Here is a 19,513-nt window from a genome sequence, read left to right as displayed (position 1 = left end):
GGTATCTATTTTTGAAGTGCTAGCAGGTGCCTAGGGTGTCCAGCCAGGTCTGGGCATCCCCAGACAAGGGCTCAGCAGGCCAGGCTGTAGGTCATAGGCAAGGAGAGTGAGTGAGGCAGGTGTGGAGCCCTCTAACTTGAACACAGGGGGCTGGCAGGTAAAGTGTCATATCTCCAACTCAGGGCTGTGTGAGGGGCTCTGCCTGTGGACACTGTGGGCTCCCCCAGGTTTTAGGAGCCAGTTCAGATCTACTGATGAAAGCCCATTAAGCATATTCATTTGGGCTGTCAAAGGAAACAAAGGAAGCTTTTCACTTATTGAATAAGCTTATACTAATTGATTATTCATTGAACAGAAAAATACTCTGTGCAAAGGTTATGTGCCATTGAGGTAGATGAACCATTACTAACTATGAATGACTCATGAACACAGTTACTACCCATTACTCTATCACACCATGGTGACATTTGCTTTTGCAGATAAAACCAGAAGCCTGAGATTTGTTAATTTTCTTTGTCTTAATGGTAGCAGGCCATAGGACTGCCTAACGCCATTGCCGCACTGCTATCAAATATAGTGGCAGGACAGTCTGAGAAGTCTAAAAAAGCAACACAAGCTTTAACTAACTCAGACAACCAAGAATGCCAGGGACCAGGGGCCATTGCTCCCGGGCGTCATGGCCACCAAGTCCAGACATGGTCTCTCTTACTTGGAAGGTGCAGAGCATCCCCTGTTGCTGCACAGTCTCTTGAGGCCATGTCCCCACTGTGGTGTGGGTATTTATAAAGGAGCTATCAGATAAGGCTGATAACCCCTCTGTTGGCCAAGACATAGTTGATTACCTGACAGCTGACCTGGCTATAGCTGTGGAAGGCAGAAAACTGGGAAAGTGACAATCCCAAGGCTAAGCTTGAGCATTTCCAGCCTTGAACTTTTGTGTACAGTATTGCTGCTTACATGTGAAGGAGCTTAACACTCATCTGGTCAATGACTATTAAGGAATTCTTAGCCCAAGTGAGCTGAAAGGAAATATTTTACAACTGGGTAGTGAATAGCTCAGGAAAAAAAAAAAAAAAATTCTGACCCTCCTAGTTCTGATGCCTTTAAGCAAATGGACTGTTTTGTCTGTCACCATTCTTCCCAACTATATACACTTATAAGGAATACAAGGTTGTTGTTTTGTTTTGTTTTGTTTTCAAATGGTTAAATTAGAAACTTCTATCACTGAGACCCTCAGTTATTTTACAGGAATAATTATCTCGGTTAAGACACGTTCAGAACGACAACTGCTGAGGTTAAAACAGATGAATATACAGTTGGCCGCCAAGATCCAACACCTTGAATTCAGCTGCTCTGAGAAGGTAAGAAGACATTTTTGGGAAAATGCCATCTGTTTGCCTTCAGCACAGAGCTTCACTCCGCCAGGCCTTTGCTCAGGCATCACCTCCTTCCCCAGAGCTATGCCAGGTGTCCCTCCTCTGGACATCCTGTCACTGCAGTCACCCACTGGGCCCCAGCTGACCGTAGCAGGCTCCACTGGCAGACTCCACCAGGAATGTAGCCTCCATTCAGCTTTGCATCCTTGGGGCCCATCAAATAATTGCCACATCCCTGGCAAGGTTCAGAAGGTAAAACTGAGTTATCTGTCTGCCTTTGTTAATAACAGGAACAAGAAATTGAAAGACTGAACAAGCTATTGAGACAGCATGGACTTCTTGGTGAAGTCAACTAGACATGTACCTGCTTCGTCCCAAAGACAAGACTGCCTCACAGGCTTGCACCTCTGATAAGAAAGACAGCTGCCCCTCCTGGGGACCGTCTGGGAGAGAGATCTGGTTTGATGCCTTTGCCTCACCCCCGACCCAGCTCAGATTCTGGGGGGTTGGGGTGGGGGGAGTCTAAGGGAAGGCTCACTCTTTCTTGGTGTGATCAAGAGCTTCCCATCCCATTCTCACCCCATATCACAATGTATTACAAACTATATTTTCTCATTTTGAACACCTGACTCTTGCTTGAAAATGAACAACGAAGCTGGACAACTTTTAGTTGTATATAAAATTTAATCTCATCAAATGTACTTTCCCATTTCCCATGTATGAGGAACCAGTGCATCTTTTCATGTGAGCATTCTGAAAGACAAAAGAAAAAAGGAAGCTACCTTGGCTACCAGCCCATTCTAGAAAAGTCTTATCTTTTCAAACTGTTTTAACATTCCCCCAGGAGGTTGTTCACAGGTACCCAGCCCCCTCTCTGCAGCAACCAGCTTTCTAACTGGCTCTACCCTGTTCTGCCACCTGACAACATTTTCTCAATTACTGTACAATTAACGTATAAAAGAAACTTTTTCCCTCGAGCCCTCCTACTCTATTCTTTCCAGCATCAAAGGCTTGGAACTGCTCTGTGGCATCCCATACAGCCCATCAGATGGAGAGCTCCAGTGCCTGCCACAGAAACAGCAATTAGACCCAAGACTCCATGTAATGAAGACGACACTGGGGGGAGATCCTTTCACGAGACCGTGTACTCTACTCACATGAGTTTATATGCAGTATTTTGCTATTTTTGTATTTATCTCCACGGGACATGAACTACAACAAGTAGTTTAAAAATAACTCATGTTGAGGCGGATAAACTGGATAAAGCCTCAACACCTATGCTACTTCAGGGTCTGTCCTCTTCCCCATCCTCCCAAAGGCTCAATTTGGTTTCCGCACATGACCTATGTGCTAACAGTACTGGAAATCACCAAGACCAGGTGGCGCCACATTCTAAGGTCAACCAAGTAGAATAAAATTTCCAAAAGGAGGAGAGTGAATGGAGAGGGGAAGTGTGTGGTCTGAGGGCAACCCTGCAGATCTGTGGTAGAATCTCAGGATGGCTCCAAGGGAGCCGAGGCCCCTCGATTCTGGAGGTGCGGTGCTGTCTCCTTGATTAACAACTTACGTCAAACAAACGGAAAGAAGAAATTAAACGGCAGCCTGGCATTGATGGTTGGCCGAGCTCTGAAGCCTGCCTTCGCAGGTGCAGACGCATCCACAAAAGTAACCGCAGTGGAAATAAGAACCGTCCTCTCATTTCCTGAGTCGGTCTGTAATAAAGAGAGTGTTGTGAGTCCTGCTTCCAGTGTGTGCTCATGTGCACAGGGTCACAAGGTGGCATACCCTGTGCTCCCTTCCCTCCTGGGGCCACGGTCAGCCCATCACCTAGGCGCATGCAGGGCTCCTCATATGCTCACTTGGATGAGAGGGTTTTTACCCAGGCTGTCCTACCCACCAATGTCAACCACAACTCCATTTTCAAAGAATTTTAAAGATCAGCTCCAAACAAAAATGCTACTGTGAATTCAACTGTTGTCAGTGGAATTTTTTTTTCTCTAAGAAAGTGCCAGATTATTTTAAGAATTCAGATTGTTTAAATTTCAGTAATCTTTTTCACAAAATAAATTTCACTATCACGCTTGAGTTTTGTCTGGACTTCTGTCTTAACCCACACCTCGAAACCCCAGTTAGACCTACCTCAGGAAAGGGGGATGAAATGAGACTTGCAGTTACGTTTACAATTTTAGCCTGTGGGTTCAGTAAGGACCCGTATTTGGTCCACTTCACTTCTATAAACAAAGCCACTGGGAGCTGGCAAGAATCCTGCAAAACAGAATGTCATTAATCAATTTGAACATTACACAATTTCATGTCAAACTTAATCTGCACTTCAGAGCTTTAATTATAAAGTGTTTCACATATTACAAAATGTTCTGAACAAGAGAGTGAAGAGACTCTAGAAGTTCAGATAAAAACAGCTGAGAGCACATATTTTAAAGTACTCAATATTCCCAAAAATATTTTAACACTTAAAGCATTTTTCCATCCTCTCCTGTTTCTAGAAAGGTCAAGATTACTTGGAAGTTGTGGAGATCCCAACAACAAACCGCAGAACCTTGGGCCTTAACTGCCCAGCTTCATCCAACTCAGAGATTCTTGAGGGGAGAAGCTGGCATTGAGTGGGGAGGAGAGGTTGGTGGTAGTCATAGAAATTAAACCTAATTGTGTATCACGTTAAGATGCACCTAGAGGAAATGTAAATGTTTTCTTTTCATTTAATTTCATCAGTTGGCAATTAAGATGTTACACAGGGGTATCAGCCGAGGGTAAATTGTCAAAGATGCTAACTCTCCATGGGTGCTGCCTGCCTGCAGGCTGGAGACCTGGGAGCCAGCCTGAGGTCTCTGCCCCATGGAAAAGCAGGCGAGTGGGCCTTCTAACCCTTTCCCTGCCTTTACATCATGTTTGTTGGCAAATGTGACAACCACTGAAGCTGCATGATGGGTAGACGGGATTCCATTGTAATCCTTTACTTTTGTGTTATGTTTGAAATTTTCCGACAATAACAAGTTTGTTTGTTTGTTTGTTTAATATGCCTCTTCGGGGCATGAAAAGCTAGCAAGCCTGCTAAATTTGGTGCCTGCCAAAAAGGCACTGGTGGAACTCCTTAGCTGGGAACTGCCTTTTAGGAAGTTTGCAGGCGGGATCCCTGGGTGGCGCAGTGGTTTGGCGCCTGCCTTCGGCCTAGGGCGCGATCCTGGAGACCCGGGATCGAATCCCACATCGGGCTCCCGGTGCATGGAGCCTGCTTCTCCCTCTGCCTGTGTCTCTGCCTCTCTCTCTCTCTCTGTGACTATCATAAATAAATAAAAAAAAAAAAAATTAAAAAAAAAAAAAAAAGGAAGTTTGCAGGCTGAAAAAGCCTTGTGAGTATCTGTTATTAGAAGAGGCAACACGCAGTGGTAGAAGTGAGCCTAGCACGTGCACTTGTGTCTGCTGCCACCTGAGTTTCCTGCAAGGTAGGTACCAAACCCTCTCTGGGCCCTCTGAGCTCCCTGCAGCAGCACAGACCCTGAAAATGCTAATGTCTGCACTGCCTCCCGGCGGTTTTCCCTTCTTAGGGGGTAATAACAATGTCTTAACCTGTTTCTGAGAAGCCAGAAACGATGTGGCTGGTTCCGAGGGGGCAGAGTAGAGACAAGAGCAGCAGAACAGCAGGGACTACTGAGTAATCACGGGTCCCTGCTGGGGAATGAGGAGGAGGGCCGGATCAGAGCCAGAGAGCTAGTCCTCACCCTCATTGTCCCCCTGCTATAAATACGCTAAGCAGATAATGAGAGGCCTGAGAAGCTGTGACAAGCAAAAGCTGGGCAATTAAAGGAGAAGATGGAGAGCACGCCTCCAGTAACGCCTCCAGTGACTGGCGGCCTACACTTTGATGGCTGAGACAAAAGAAAAAGGTGGGCAGAGGAATCACGTGTGATCAGGAACCTCTTTGTAGGAAGTCAACTTCCATTAAACTAAGGCAACTTTGGAACTGAAAGCTCTCACTCACGTGTGGGCTGCCTTTACAGACCAGGGAATGATGGCTCGGGGAGCCCCGTGGACAGGACGAGTCTCACTTCCTGCCACAGCACTCACGCTCCTCTGCCCTCACACGATGCCTCGTGTGATCATAGGAGGGGTCGGCATGGTGACAAGTCCCCATGTTTGGAGCAACAACTAGGCCCCACAACCGTTACTTTGTTTAACTCAACCATCTCAGGAAGCTGATACTCCAGCCTCACTTCCTATTTCACAGGTGAGGAAACAGGCTCAAACCCTCACAGGTGAGAGGGCTCACTAAGGGCACAATCATGTCTCAAGACCCAGGACCATCTGTTCCTGCCCACAGCTCTCTCCCCCTCAACAGGTGGCTCCCCTGGCTACCTCTACCTCCCCACTGGGCAGAAGAGCAGTAGGAGTAGGAGAGGCCACCTGCACGTGGCCTTCAACTTCCCCTTTACCTTCATGTGGGATGCCTGGGTGATGAAGTGGACAGGGATCCAGTCCAGCACATCCTGGGCCTGGGAGTTTCCAAAAGGGGCAACATAATCTGGGAAGCCTTGGCCCTTCAGGAGGTTCTTTACTTTCTTCACTGCGAGCTGACACGTGATGGCTTGAGGCAGTCTTTTGGGAAGGAAAAAGAGGTCAATGGAATGGGGCTGTTCATTCCAGCAGTTCTCACGGGGCTTATCTCACTCTCCAAAAGGATTATTTGACAGAAGCCAAAATGCCTCTACCCCTAACTCTGAGAAATCTTGGTTAGCCATGGAAAGAGAAAACAATGTTTCCCAAACTGTTCCATTGAGAGGCTCTGTAGAAGAGATCTATGGCCAAAAGTTTGGGAAATAGTACATGCCTATGTCCCTCCTGGAGCACACTGGCATATTAAAGGCTCTGAGAAGTCCTTACAGTAAGGAATTACATTTTGTGTTTTTATTTTTTTTTATTTTTATTTTTTTTATTTTTTATTTTTATTTTTTTTAAGAGATTTATTTATTCACGGGAGACACAGAGACAGAGAGAGGCAGAGGGAGAAGCAGGCTCCACGCAAGGAGCCCGATGTGGGACTCGATCCCAGGACCCCAGGATCACACCCTGGGCCAAAGGCAGGCGCCAAACCGCTGAGCCACCCAGGGATCCCCCACATTTTGTGTTTTTAAAGAATTTTTGTTTTTTTGTTTTTTAAATATTTTATTTATTTATTTATTTATGAGAGACAGAGAGAGAGAGAGTCAGAGACACAGAGGAGAAGCAGGCTCCATGCAGGGAGCCCAATGTGGGACTCGATCCCAGGACTCCAGGATCACGCCCTGAGCCAAAGGCGGCGCTAAACGGCTGAGCCACCCAGGCTGCCCAGGAATTACATTTTTAACTTTAATTGGGTTGTTCCTCAAACAAACGAATTGGATCACAGACATACCCCGACTAACTCTTTGGAAATGTAATCCATGGAACAGCCTCTGAGAAATATTGGTCTAAAGTGATCAGAATCAATAATGTAAATGGTATGGACCAAAACAATGATATAATTACCCTGGGGGATGTAGGGATGGGAAGTGCCTTGGTGGTAGGATAGTGACTGGGTGGTAGGGTAGTGGAAGAAAAGAGAAAGAACCAAATTTTTGTCTTCCATAGTGGGAACTCAACAATTCATAAAACCAAAATATCAAATAATATTACACACAGGTTATTGACATATTTGGGAGAAAATTTCCAAAAAATCAGCTACAGGAGTTTTAAGTGATCTCCTGCGGAGTGGGGGAAATGAGGGTAAGGGCTGGTGTCTTTATAATAAGCCATGCAGGGCTGGTTGACATTTTACATATGTGTTTGGTATTAGAAAGATAAAAACAGAGATCACATTCAGGCTTCTTCTTAATGGGTTTGTTACACCACATATATTAAGTCAGAAATATAGGAAGGATTTTCAAGCAATGTATTTTTGCTGTGAACTCAAGTGCTATGCAACCTTAAAACCTATACAAGCGTTGGGATTTTTATCCTGCCACATCTGATAAGAAAAATGACTGCAACAGTTTTCCTTTGAATCATGACAAATGGTTTATGGAGGTGAAAATTAAAATTAGAAAACACAAGTACTATCACTAGTGATAATGGGACTCACTGTGGCTTTCACAGGCGCTCGCTGGCTGATGCAGAGGTTTGATTAAAACGGGGAAGAGTAGGAATGCTTTGTTTTCTGATCAACACAGACAAGTTCCAAAATAAGTAAGTTCCTCTCTTACCTTAGTTTACAGCCAGATTGCATATCATAACCAAATAACACTGGGGTCCGGATCCCCTCTACTGCTAAGCAGTCCTGCTCCGCTGTGCTACGAAGAACAGTAAGTTGTCCGTATCTGTTCATGGTCTGAATAATCCCAGATATACATAAAAAGTTAAGAGACAATCACCCAGTACTAAAACAGTCCGATTCTCAGGAGATGGTGACACATGTGTGACAGAAGAAATGAATGAAACCCAAATATCCCTTCTCTGGGCCTCTGCGATTTTGACAGTTATTTCCCAGGGCAGAACAAAAAAATAGTTCTATTTTCCTTGAGTAGTAGATCCTCAGAAGAAAAGTTCTCAGAAACCGTTCCTCCAAAATAATTCCAAATTTTCAAAACTACTAAATTTGTTTAAGAGTCTCTGCTTGAGTATGTAATTAAATGTATCCAAAAGTCTGTGTCAACTTTTCTGCCTTGAGATTTTCATTATAAAACACATTTTCCTGGACCATCCTGTTTCACCCCCAACCACCAGCCACACACAACCCCACTTGCTGTGCAGCTGGACCCACCACCCACCAGAGCAACCCGGAGAAAGTCCTGACCAAAACTAACCTCCAGCCCACAGGACCCTCACCAATAAAGAGAAGAGCCACACAACACATGGACAAGGAGATCAAGCTTCTCCACAGAACCAAAAAGGATATCCCTTCTGAGGCTGAAATCCAGCAACTAATGGGAGCCCCACAACATAGCCAGGGTTTCCACTGAGAAGAACTGGCTTTGTATTTTGCTGAAAGACAATGCAGAGATGCCCCCAAATAATTCTCATTTTACTAAGGAAGTAGGGTAAAAATAAAATGCTTTTCACAGTAAAATCTGGGATTTCCAACCAATAAAAGAATTTCTCCCCCTACTCAGAACTATAAATATGTCTGCTGAGTGTAGGAGTACATCATTCTATAAAAGAACAAGCTCACGTGGAAGAGAATCTTATTCCCGGAAAGGAAAAAGACACAAGGACTCTGCCTGATTTCATTACAAACACATGCTCCATAAAGCCCTTTGTTTGGTACAAGTGGATAGGTGGTAATATTTCTAAACTGAGATTTTTTTTTCACTGACAAGTTATGATTTTTTACTTGCAATTAAATATGTGTACAAAATTGATCAAACTTACCTGAATGAAATGAATTTCAAACTTCTGCTCCAGTGGAACTACTGCCTGGCTCACTGTCCCCAGAAGGAGAGAGAGGCCAGCCTGTGTTATCTCACCTGCAGATGTGTATGTGAGGCTGTACTTCACCTAAAAACAAAATGGTACTCCAAATATACCTGTGCCCATTGCATTTTGGTAGCTGTATCAACTACTCAAAGTACATACAGGAGGCAAATCCTTTCCTATTTCTCTACTCATGGAAGCTTTTCTCTCCTGTCCCATCAGATTTCAGGAGGCAATGCCCCAGCACCACCTCCAGCTGACAGGGTCTTTGGAGCCTCTCTGCACCTAGTTACATGAGTTCCAAATCAGCAGGTCTGAGTGGAATATGATCAATTTCTGCAGAGAAAATGTGTTAAAAACAAAAGCAATAAAAAATTCTGATATATTCTTGAAAGTCACTAGGTTTGCAGAGAAAAATCACGTGATTATTTCAGAGACCTCAATTAAAGCAGCATCCTCTAATAACACAGCATAAAGCCAAGAAGGTGGGAAATCAAGAACACCAATACCGAGGATGGGCCAGAACACTCTTTGGAGGGCATTCAGTTACTGCCTCAGGCCTGTGCAGCTTGAGTCCACCACACACAGACTCAGCTTTCGAAGCCAAACTGGGCACCTACCTCAAGAACGACGTTAGTGCAGATTTTAACATCCCCAGCCTCAACCAGGGTCTGATTCAACATGACCGTGTCCTCCAGTTGGGTTAGTGTTTTATTCAGAGACTGAATGAGGATGGAGTGAACAGTGATAGGGATCTGCAAAGTAAAGGAGACCTGGCTCACAAGGGACACTGTCCAACAGAGATGAGTGGGTTACAGTGATGAGAAACTGGAGACAAATCCTTGCTAATACACAGCTCAGCAGAGGAAAGCATGCTACAGAACAATATGCATACTCTAACTGCACACTTGCAGAAATTCAGATATTTATACGTACATACATTTACATACAAAATACTAGAGAAGAATATAACCAAAGCTTTCAAAGTGGTTATCTCTGAAAACCTATGTTCACACAAGAACTTGTACACAAATGTTCACAGCGGCATTCCTAACAGCCAGAAATAGAAAACAACATAAATGTCAACTGATAAATAGAAAAATAAAATATAGTGTATACATGTAAAAGAATATTATTCATCCACAAAATGGAATAAAGTGCTGACTCATTCTACCACGTAGATGAATCTTAAAAACATCATACTAAGTGATAGAAGGCAGACACAAAAGGTCATATATTACATGATCCCATTTATAGGAAATGTCTAGAGCAAGCAAATCCTTAGGGACAGAAAGTAGATTAGTGGTTGCCCAGGGGCGGAGGAAGAAGACTGGAGAAGAACAAGGAGTCCCTGCTAATGAACACAGGGGTTCCTTCTGAGGTGATGAAAATGTTCTGGAATTAGGTGGTGGAGATGGTTGCACAAGCTTGTGAAAAAAATACTGAATTGTACACTTAAAAATGCTGAGTTTTGTGGTATGTGAATTACATCTCAAACATTCACACACACTCACAACTCCATCACACTACCCAACATGCGTAAATGTACTCTCACCTCCAAAGCACAGCTCCTACCAATAAATGCACTCGCCCTATACACACAGATGCATGTTCTCCATAGTCCCAGGACACAACCCCCTGATCCCTACCCCCCTACCTGAATATATGCTTGACCCAATTCATGCACAACTTCTACGCACACCCTCACACATACACACTAGGTGGTGGGATCACTGGAAGAGAAAACAAAGAAAGACAAATCTTTCAAGCAGAATCAGGAAGCTCTGAATAACCCGGTGCTATTAAAGGGCATCTTTCATTTATGGCCATTGCCAGCAGAGTGACAAGCAGCAAGCAATCCTTTAAATGATTCAATCCTCTAGGGAGCTGGGCCTCTTCATACTGTGTGACAAATCTGACATTTGTGCTAAATGTCAGCACTTAGAAACCACTGTTCAGGAAAGAATCTACCTTGTATCTAGTTGTTTATATTGCCTTGAACTTTGCCCTCAATCGTGTACCATGCTGTTTAGAATTCAAAATTACTAAGTGTTTAACTATCATTTTATAGATAAATAAGTAGTTCTTACATGTCTGCTTCTATGACCAAGAAGACCTGTAACTATCCTTATAAGTCAAACTCTAAGAATGTGACATGGTTCGGAAGCTGTCACGTGACAAGAGTGGCAGAAGGGCCACCCCAATCACAACACCCTCCACATAACAAGCCCCTCTCTATGTAAAAGTTACATAGGGAGTCCCGTGCTATGAGTCCATGAGCTCTTCAGTGTACGTCCTCAGACAATCCTGGGTCCCTTTATTTGAACCTACTGATCCCTGGTTCAGCAATAATATGTCGTTCCAAGAAAATGTACCTCCTTCCACACCAGCCTCTGATGGAGCCGTTTGGGTGGTATGTGGGTGTGACTGGCAGACACCACAGGGTCCAGGTTAGACAAGCTTTGGAAAGATGGACGGATGAGGATAGGTGACAAGAGCTGCACTGGTACAGCCACTGGGATAGTCAGAGAGTGAAAATGGTAGGCCTACCCTGGTTTTCTGAATGTCCTATCGGGTCATATCCCATTCCCACACCACCCTGTGCAGATACTTACTGAAATTATAGAGCCAGAACTTCATCTTTCATTGATGGTTCAGCAGATATTAACTGATCCCAGGCAATCCTAACGGGCTGCACTTAATGGGAAGCCTGGATCCAATTTTTATATTCCTGAGCATCTAACAAATCTTAGAAGTTGCTTTTTTAAAAAACTTTAAGCAAATCTCTGATTTGAGACAACTAACAGACTTCAAACATGCACTGGACTTACTGTATGGCACACAGTACATGCCTTCCATAACACCCATCATCCTCACAATAGGTCTTCCCTGCTTGACTGAACCTAAGCATTCACTCAATTAACACATAACCCACTGAGTGCCCAATACCTACTAGGCACCACCCTTGGCACTACAGATATATCATGATTAAGGCAGAGAGGGTTGCTGCCCCCACAGACAGTTCAAGTTTTGAATGGTAGAATCAAAGCACTTTTTAAAAAATAATTAATTTATTTATTAATTTATTAATTTATTTTTGTGCATCATAAGTTTATTCCCGATGCGGGAGAGATTCCTTCCATCCCCCAAATGAATCACATGCTGCCCTGGAGAGATCTAGGAGATTCTCCTGCCATATCCAGGGAAGGAGTGAGAAAGGCAGGTGCTGAGGACAAGGCAGGCTTTGCAGTTCCCCAGCCTATTATCGTCCCCTCCTCAACAGAGGAGAGCTACTCCCCACTATTAATAGTCTCATCCACTCATCCCTTAAAGAAAAAGCCTCCACTCTTTAAAAAAACAAACAAAAAAAGACCAAAAAAATCCCCCTCAAATATGGGAGGGAGGAATCCCAGGCTGTGACTTGAGGTGAAAGGTCACTAACAGAAGAGGGAAAGGGAAGGGAGAAGGAACCATCACTGTTTCTGCTGCAAGGCCTCCTTCCTCGCTGCATCCTGCAGCAACTGTGTGTCCACCTCATCTGCCGGCAACTGCACGTAATGGACCACTGAGCCACGGATGAAGCAGTTCTTCACTGACAACATGTGAGGATATTTCTCAGGGTCTGTGACACTGATGTCAGTTAGTTTGATGTTGAGATACTGATCCACAGAATGGAGGGTTCCACAGATGCTCAGGTCATTCTTGAGTTCCACGACCACATCCTTGCCCACCAGGGACTTGAAAAAGGAATAGAAGAGCATGGCGCTCGAGACACGGGACGCCAGTGGGACCGAGGAGGCGAGGGCCGGGAACCGCGGGCCTGGGGCCGGCGGCAACCCACAAAGCACTTTTTAGAGGTTAGAGGTATTTGAGAGCTAGTCTATTATATGGTTTTCAAACTGGATTCCTAGGATCCATAGAATTCCTCAGAAGGACCAAAGAGGAGAGAGATGGGAAGGCCAAGCAGGTGGAGGGCTCTGGGTCCCACCCCAGCTCCAACCAGGGGCTTTGGATTCAATCCAAATTACACACTGGGGAGAGTTCTGCTTGAGATCATATTTGAAAAAGCTCTGTAACTAAAACAAATTTGAAAATACCTTCACAGATGAGGAAATCCAGGCCCACACACAGAAGTGTGAAGTCCAAAGTCACAAGACTATTTCCTTCCAAATGTCTATCTTAAACACATGTTTGTATCTTGAGACTTAATGAAATCAGTTACAGTAGGTATCACTGCCCCAAGTGCAGCCTGAGTGCCAGACACTGCACAGAGCACGTCATGTGCATTCTCCCACTTGAGCCTCACATCGGCCTCTGGGGCAGACACTTACCATCTACTGGACAACTGGGAGGAGTGAGGCACATGTCACTTGAGAAAATAATGGCAAAGCTGAATTTTGAACGAAGGGTAGCCAATCCCAGGAGCTCTGAAAGACTGTAACAAGGCCTTGCCTTCGGCCTCCTTGGGAACTGTATTCACAGACCCAAAAATAAGGGGTAGATGCATGTTCCTTTGCTCTAACATAACCACAGAAGACCTTGGCCACCTGATCACAGCCTGATAGAACCTCTGCGCTGGGTTACAACAGAACCTCCGGCTGGGTTACAACAGAACTTCCATGCACACCTCAACCCCTGAAGCTACACCGGGAATGTTCTGCCCCCACACAGGTGTGGACATTCAGGGGCAAGATACTTCTATTGTCTACGGGCACAGACGGCATCCTGGGAGCTAGCCAGCTCTCCAGACAAGAGACCAAGAATATCCCAAGATATGCCAGGGAAAGCACAGAAACCAATCACGCCCATTGTCTGTCAAGACAGCTATGCCATTTAAATATGAAAAAGTGCCAACTACAAAAACAGAGAATTTTAACATCTGCCCCTTTTGTAACTACAAAAGGGTTAGCTACTAGGGAGCTTCCCTATTCCATTACTGCTTGCCTTTTGGCAAATGATTTTGTTACTGACAGTAAGGTATCCTTGTAATCCTAAGTGTATTCATTTCAAAGGGCTTAGGAATAAGACAGTGTATTATAAACTACCTTACTTTCCATCAAGAAATACTCTTACCAGGACACCTGGGTGGCTCAGTGGTTGAGCGTCTGCATTTGGCTCAGAGCATGATCCCAGAGATCTGGAATCAAGTCCTGAATCTGGCTTCCTGCATGGAGCCTGCTTCTCCCTCTGCCTAGGTCTCTGCCTCTCTCTCTCTCTGTCTTTCATGAATGAATAAATAAAAATCTTAAAAAAATAAATACTCTTACCTCTGCCTTTGCTCTTAAACCAGGTACCTAAACAAAAATAAACAAATTTTGTTAAATACAATGAAAAGAAGCAATTTTATTACCTTTTCAGACTACAGTTTAAAGGGCATAATTTTCTTATTAAAGACTTCATAAAGAGGAAAACAATTTTCTTAATCAAGACCTGCCACCTACATATTTATTTATCTATGTCACAATCAAAGAGGTAATTTTATGTCTTCCTTCTATATTCATTTCCTTCAGATTGGAAGCTTAATAGACCAGCCTCACAGAACTGGTCTCAGATGCCTCCATGCTTCAGTATCATTATTCAGGACTTTCCACATGGTCACGAGTGACACAGCACTGTGGGAAGGACATGGCTCCTAGCCTTCTGGTCACCCTCCTGTACCTGTCCTCACTGGAAGGCCACCATCGCTGGCCCAGGCCACTTCCATTACCTCCTAACTGCTCTTCCTACCTCTAGCCGAAACCCCTCAAGGGAGAGCTCCTACCTCCCCAACACAGCCAAGCACTCTTTCCAAAGGCACAACCTCCCTTCACTTTCCATCCCCATCTCCCCCAGCCTCACTTCTCATCACAAGACACCCTACGGGGCCAAAGGAAGATTTGGGAAAGGGGCTGAGTAGACACGTCTGGGGAGGTCTGTTCTGGAAGAGGTGTGCCTGCACACCAGAGAAGTCATTTCTGAGACCACCAGGAGAAGTCAAATAACTGGAAGAATTCACAGGCCTATGTACCTGACTTATGAGAAGAGGGGAAGAGGGAAAGTGAAGGGAGAGGAAAAGCTTAAACTTGATTCTGAAGGCTGCAACCCAGATGAATACTGAGGTCATGGACCACTCTACTCCTTTCTTGTTCCCCCAAAAATAAGGATCAGGAGGTAGAGGTTCACAATAATGGAATGGTTTTCCATCATTGAAAAACCCTTCACCTCTCATAACCCTCCGTGCTATCCGCCAAATGGGCCAGTGGCCTCTCTCGTCCCTTCAGGTTTCAGTCACTGCAACCAGAAAGAACTGATTTCCTGCCTGCTCTTTCCTATTTATTTCATCAGCCAACCAGAAAGTAGATTTTCTTTTCTTTTCTGGCCTGTTTCTCAGAGAGGTATCTTTTTGGTGCTAATATGATAATTACGGTCATAGATATTAAGATGTTTTTATAATTTCTACGGTTTTCAGTTATTAGTCTTTTTTATTCAGGAGAAAGACATTATTGGTTATTCATCAAAATGAATGAAAGCCAAAAAACAAAACAATGAATAAAAGCAAAATATGAACTATATAAAAATAAAAATTATTTTAAGTGATTCTTTCAATATCTTTGATATCAGTATACCAAAGTACTAGAGAAGAAAACTTTAAACTTCAGTTGTCAATCATGTACTGAAATTATTCTATACTTGTCATATTTTTTTTATACTTGTCATATTTTAAAAGGGTGCAAAGAACAGAAAACAAATCTGACGAATAAGTTTCACTTCAAAATAATTCTTACCCTCAAAATTTTAGGGCTGCTGTAATAAGCCATGCTCAGGGCTTCAATTTCTTCACACTGTTCCAAATTGATCCTTCTGGTGCACTTAACAGCTTGGTTCACTAGAAATGCTGGAAATCATAACATTCCCAAGGGAAAAAAAATGAGGGAGAAGAAACTTTTCCATTGTCCAATGGTAACGAAAAAATTGTAGTCTAAGTAAAACCATAAAATAATTTAAATACAGATATACAATATGCTTGAAATTATATTTTTAATAGGTAATACACTCACACAATTCAAAATTCAAAGGGCACAAAAAGATATTGAGAGACTCTTCCTCCAATCCTTGTCTCCTCGCATCTATCCCCGCAGCCACCACCAGAGACAACTGCTTATCCTCAGAGATAATCAGCAACAAGTTTGTTGTGTAGCTTTCTGGAAATATTCTATGCAAATAAAAGTATGTGTGTATATATATTTTTAGTATTTCTTTCCCCTTTTAGAATCAAATACATGTTATATAGTCTACACTTCACTTTTTTTTCTTTTACTGAACAATGTATCTTGGAGTTTAGGCTATCTTAGAACATGAAGAGATCCCTCATCCTCTTTTTTTTTAAGGGATAATTAGTATTCTATTATAGATATGTTATAATTTATTCAAGTTCTACATTAATAGACACTTAAAGTTGTCTCTGGCTTTGCCATCACAAACAATGCTGCAATCTACTATTTTGCATGTGGGCCAGAGATTCTGTAGGACCAACTCCTAGAAGCAGAACAATGGGTCAAAGGGCATATGCATTTGCAATTTTGATACATATTGCTAAATTGCTCTCCACAGAGGTTGTACCAATTTACAGTCCTGCCAGCTACATAGATGAGTGCTACTTCTCCAGAGCCCTAAATTTCTTAAGCTTTGCTGATCTATTAGATGAAAATGGTATCTCAGTTTGGTTTTAATTTATACTATTCCTGTTGGGATGCCTGGGTAGCTCAGCAGTTGAACGTCTGCCTTTGGCTCAGGGCACGATCCCGGGGTTCCGGGATCCAGTCCCACATTGGGCTCCTTGCAGGAAGCCTGCTTCTCCCTCTGCCTGTGTCTCTGCCTCTCTCTCTGTTCCTGTTGCAAGAAAGATTGAGTGTCTTTTCAACAGAATCCATTTTTGTTCCTACATGAGATGATGTTTCATTAGGCCACATGCCACCATACACTACTTAGCTTCTTCACAGCAGTGCTGCCTTAAGGATTGGAATGCCATGCCTGCTACCTCCCACTGCCAAGACAGTTACTCCACAGACTCCATGATACTCCTGAAAGGACAAGCAGGTCCCATGGGAGGTGGCTATGTGGGCTACATCCCCACTCCACTACTGCCAGAGCAAGCCTGAACAAGAGACTGAATATTTCTCAATTTCCCCACCTAAAAAATGAATGACCTGACCTCGGAGGATTATTGTGACAGTCAAATGGAAAAACACATGCAAAGGCACAGTAAGTGCTTAGTATTAGCTATTAACAAACTTTAGCTTCAGTGAAGAAAGAACCTTCCAGAAACTGGAAGAGGTAACTGAGTGAGCTAGTTTCAGGTAGTGAGGTCCCCATCACTACAAGTGCTCAAGGCAGTGATTGCATATGGCATAAAAGATGTGGTTGTGAATCTGACCTACATAATCCTTGAGGTCTCTTTCAACTCTAAGACTGTTTCTAGTTATGAAGCCTGCATAATTATGGTTAGTATAAGTTTAAACAAAGAGCAAACTCTGTTTATAGAGAGAAAGAAAAATACCAACTGTCTTACCTGCAGGGTTATCATCAGTGCACAGAGATGACGTAAGGGGAGAGGGAAATCTCAAGAATGAATCTGAAGTCTGCAGATGAACCCCATACTGTAAAGAGACCAACCTCAAGCTATTATGGTGCTATTAAAGCATTCATCCAACACTTACTGGACACCTACCATGTGCCAGGCAGCATTATGGGCATCAGGAGCACAGCGATGAGCAAAAAACAGATATGGTCCTTGACAGCATGGAGCTTACACCCAGCTGCCCCATCCCTTTCTTTGAAGGATATATGTATGTTCCTGTATGTGTGCATATTATTGTATTTGCAGACTTTTTTTTTTTAAGATTCATTTATTTATTTTAGAAAGAGAGAGAGAGCAGGAAATGGGGCAGAGGGAGAGGGAATGTCAAGCAGACTCCCGACTGAATGCAGAACCCGACATTGGGGTTCGATCTCACAGCTCTGAGATCACGGCCTGAGCCAAAATCAAGAGTTGAATGCTTAACCAACTGAACCATCCAGGCACCCTTGCAGGCTTTTTTATTACAGAATCCTTCTGGAAAGTTATATAAAAAGCTGACTTAGTGTCTGCCTCTGCAGACAGGAACTGTGTGGCCAGGAACAGGGGGGAAAGAGGTAATTATTTTTTACTAGCAATAATTATTTAAATAACAGATACAGTACACATTAAAATCATAACACGGACTGGCCTTCTTTCCCCAAACCAAACCATATGAAACCTTTCTCCAATATTCAAAACAAAATTTAAAGCTATTGTCCAAAATTGTACAACCAATTTTCTCAAAAAGTATCCAAAATTTAAAGCTATTGTCCAAAATTGTACAACCAATTTTCTCAAAAAGTATCCAAATGCTTTGGTGTCAACAAGGGTATGGGGAAACATCCTCTTCACTAGACCTGGGACTTTAAATTCCTGTAATCTTTCTAGAGGGTAATCTGATATGGATATTTTAAATCTCCATTCATTTTGGCCAAGTTAATCCAGTTATAGGAAGATATCCTCAGGATTCAATCAAAGATATAAGTATCTATAAGAATGTTCATTATGGATTGTTTAGAATAGCAAAAACTAGAAACAAATATCTGTTCATAATAGAATGGCTCAATAATAAATGCCGATACATATGGAGAAGGGATACTTTGTATCACTAAAATGTAGCTCCAATCCTAGCTCTGACAAGTTACTTTCCTATATGGAAGTTTTTCTCATCAGTTAAATGGGGCAATGATGTATCTCTTTCAGGGTTGTGTGAAGTAATGTCCGGAAAGCTTGCACATGGAAAATGCTCAAGAAATGTTAACTTTTAACTTTTTAACTTTTTTTTTTGATATGGGGAGATGCATATAATTCATCACTGAATAAAAATGGAAGCTTACAGAACAATGTAGATAACTATAAATTCTACTTCTACACAAGACTATATATTTTTATAGATGCATTTAAAAATCAGGAATAGGGATGCCTGGGTGGCTCAGTGGTTGGGCATCTGCCTTTGACTCAGGGTGTGATCCCAGGGTCCTGGGATCGAGTCCCACATCAGGCTCTCCCCACAGGGAGCCCACTTCTCCCTCTGCGTGTGTCTCTCATGAATAAATAAAATCTAAAAAAAAAAAATAAGGAATATACACCAATCTGTTAACAGTGATTTACAATGCGCATTTTAGTGCACATTGTAAATAGGGGCCTTTCCCATAGGGGCCTTTCCATCCTATGTACCTCCATAACTTTTAACTTTTAGAATTAGCATAGGATGCTTTTTTACTTCTCTTTAAAGATGCTTCTGAAAAATCTGAAGCTTATTCAAAGTTAATGTATATTGCATTTAAAAGTTTACTAATGAATAGATATAAAATAGCACACATCTTCCTAAAGTCTCTAAAACTAAATATAGCTTTGAAAAGAGGACCAGGCACCCAACCAATCCACTCCATGTCCCCAGCAGCATGACTCAAGCACTCTGCTGCATTTTTTGAGGTGAAGAAGCACAAAGAATTCTGCAGAGACAAATGCAGGCTTATTAAAAAATAGACAACTTTAAACCCTATGTTAGAAATCAATGACTCATTTTTCGTTTTTGTGATCTCGGTTTCTAGGCATGAACTTTAAGTTTTTCCCTCTATAATGTGAATTCTGTCTTGGG

General features: G+C 42.9%; 2 protein-coding genes and 1 pseudogene across 15 annotated transcripts in view; 1 reads left to right on the top strand and 2 right to left on the bottom strand.

Annotated features, from left to right (window-relative positions):
- The window catches only part of HVCN1 (hydrogen voltage gated channel 1), a 35,758-nt gene extending 32,330 nt beyond the window's left edge, over positions 1–3,428 (top strand). For all 7 annotated transcript variants that reach the window (XM_077875598.1, XM_077875601.1, XM_077875599.1 and 4 more), the window contains 2 exons: positions 1,249–1,361; positions 1,667–3,428. In XM_077875598.1, coding sequence (XP_077731724.1) covers positions 1,249–1,361; positions 1,667–1,732 — 179 coding nt within the window. In that variant the 3' untranslated portion in view covers positions 1,733–3,428. The remainder of the gene's footprint in view (positions 1–1,248; positions 1,362–1,666) is intronic.
- TCTN1 (tectonic family member 1) overlaps positions 1–19,513 on the bottom strand; it is a 37,728-nt gene that overhangs the window by 5,244 nt on the left and 12,971 nt on the right. For 6 of the 8 annotated variants that reach the window (XM_077875591.1, XM_077875589.1, XM_077875593.1 and 3 more), the window contains 10 exons: positions 17,365–17,452; positions 15,581–15,690; positions 14,084–14,110; positions 9,437–9,571; positions 8,775–8,900; positions 8,302–8,387; positions 7,610–7,750; positions 5,825–5,987; positions 3,516–3,641; positions 2,944–3,088 (listed from right to left, as the gene is read on the bottom strand). In XM_077875591.1, the coding sequence (XP_077731717.1) occupies positions 2,945–3,088; positions 3,516–3,641; positions 5,825–5,987; positions 7,610–7,750; positions 8,302–8,387; positions 8,775–8,900; positions 9,437–9,571; positions 14,084–14,110; positions 15,581–15,690; positions 17,365–17,452 (1,146 nt within the window). In that variant the 3' untranslated portion in view covers position 2,944. Of the gene's footprint in view, positions 1–2,040; positions 2,130–2,943; positions 3,089–3,515; positions 3,642–5,824; positions 5,988–7,609; positions 7,751–8,301; positions 8,388–8,774; positions 8,901–9,436; positions 9,572–14,083; positions 14,111–15,580; positions 15,691–17,364; positions 17,453–19,513 lie in introns of those variants that run through there. The other 2 variants (XM_077875590.1, XM_077875592.1) reach the window with 2 other exon arrangements.
- LOC144299847 (U6 snRNA-associated Sm-like protein LSm2 pseudogene) lies at positions 11,907–12,675 on the bottom strand (annotated as a pseudogene).

This window comes from Canis aureus, chromosome 27 (genome assembly GCF_053574225.1).
Source record: "Canis aureus isolate CA01 chromosome 27, VMU_Caureus_v.1.0, whole genome shotgun sequence".
NCBI classification, from domain to species: Eukaryota; Metazoa; Chordata; class Mammalia; order Carnivora; family Canidae; genus Canis; species Canis aureus.
The sequence above is the reverse complement of the archived record's forward strand: the minus strand, read 5'-3'. Positions and strand labels throughout refer to the sequence as shown.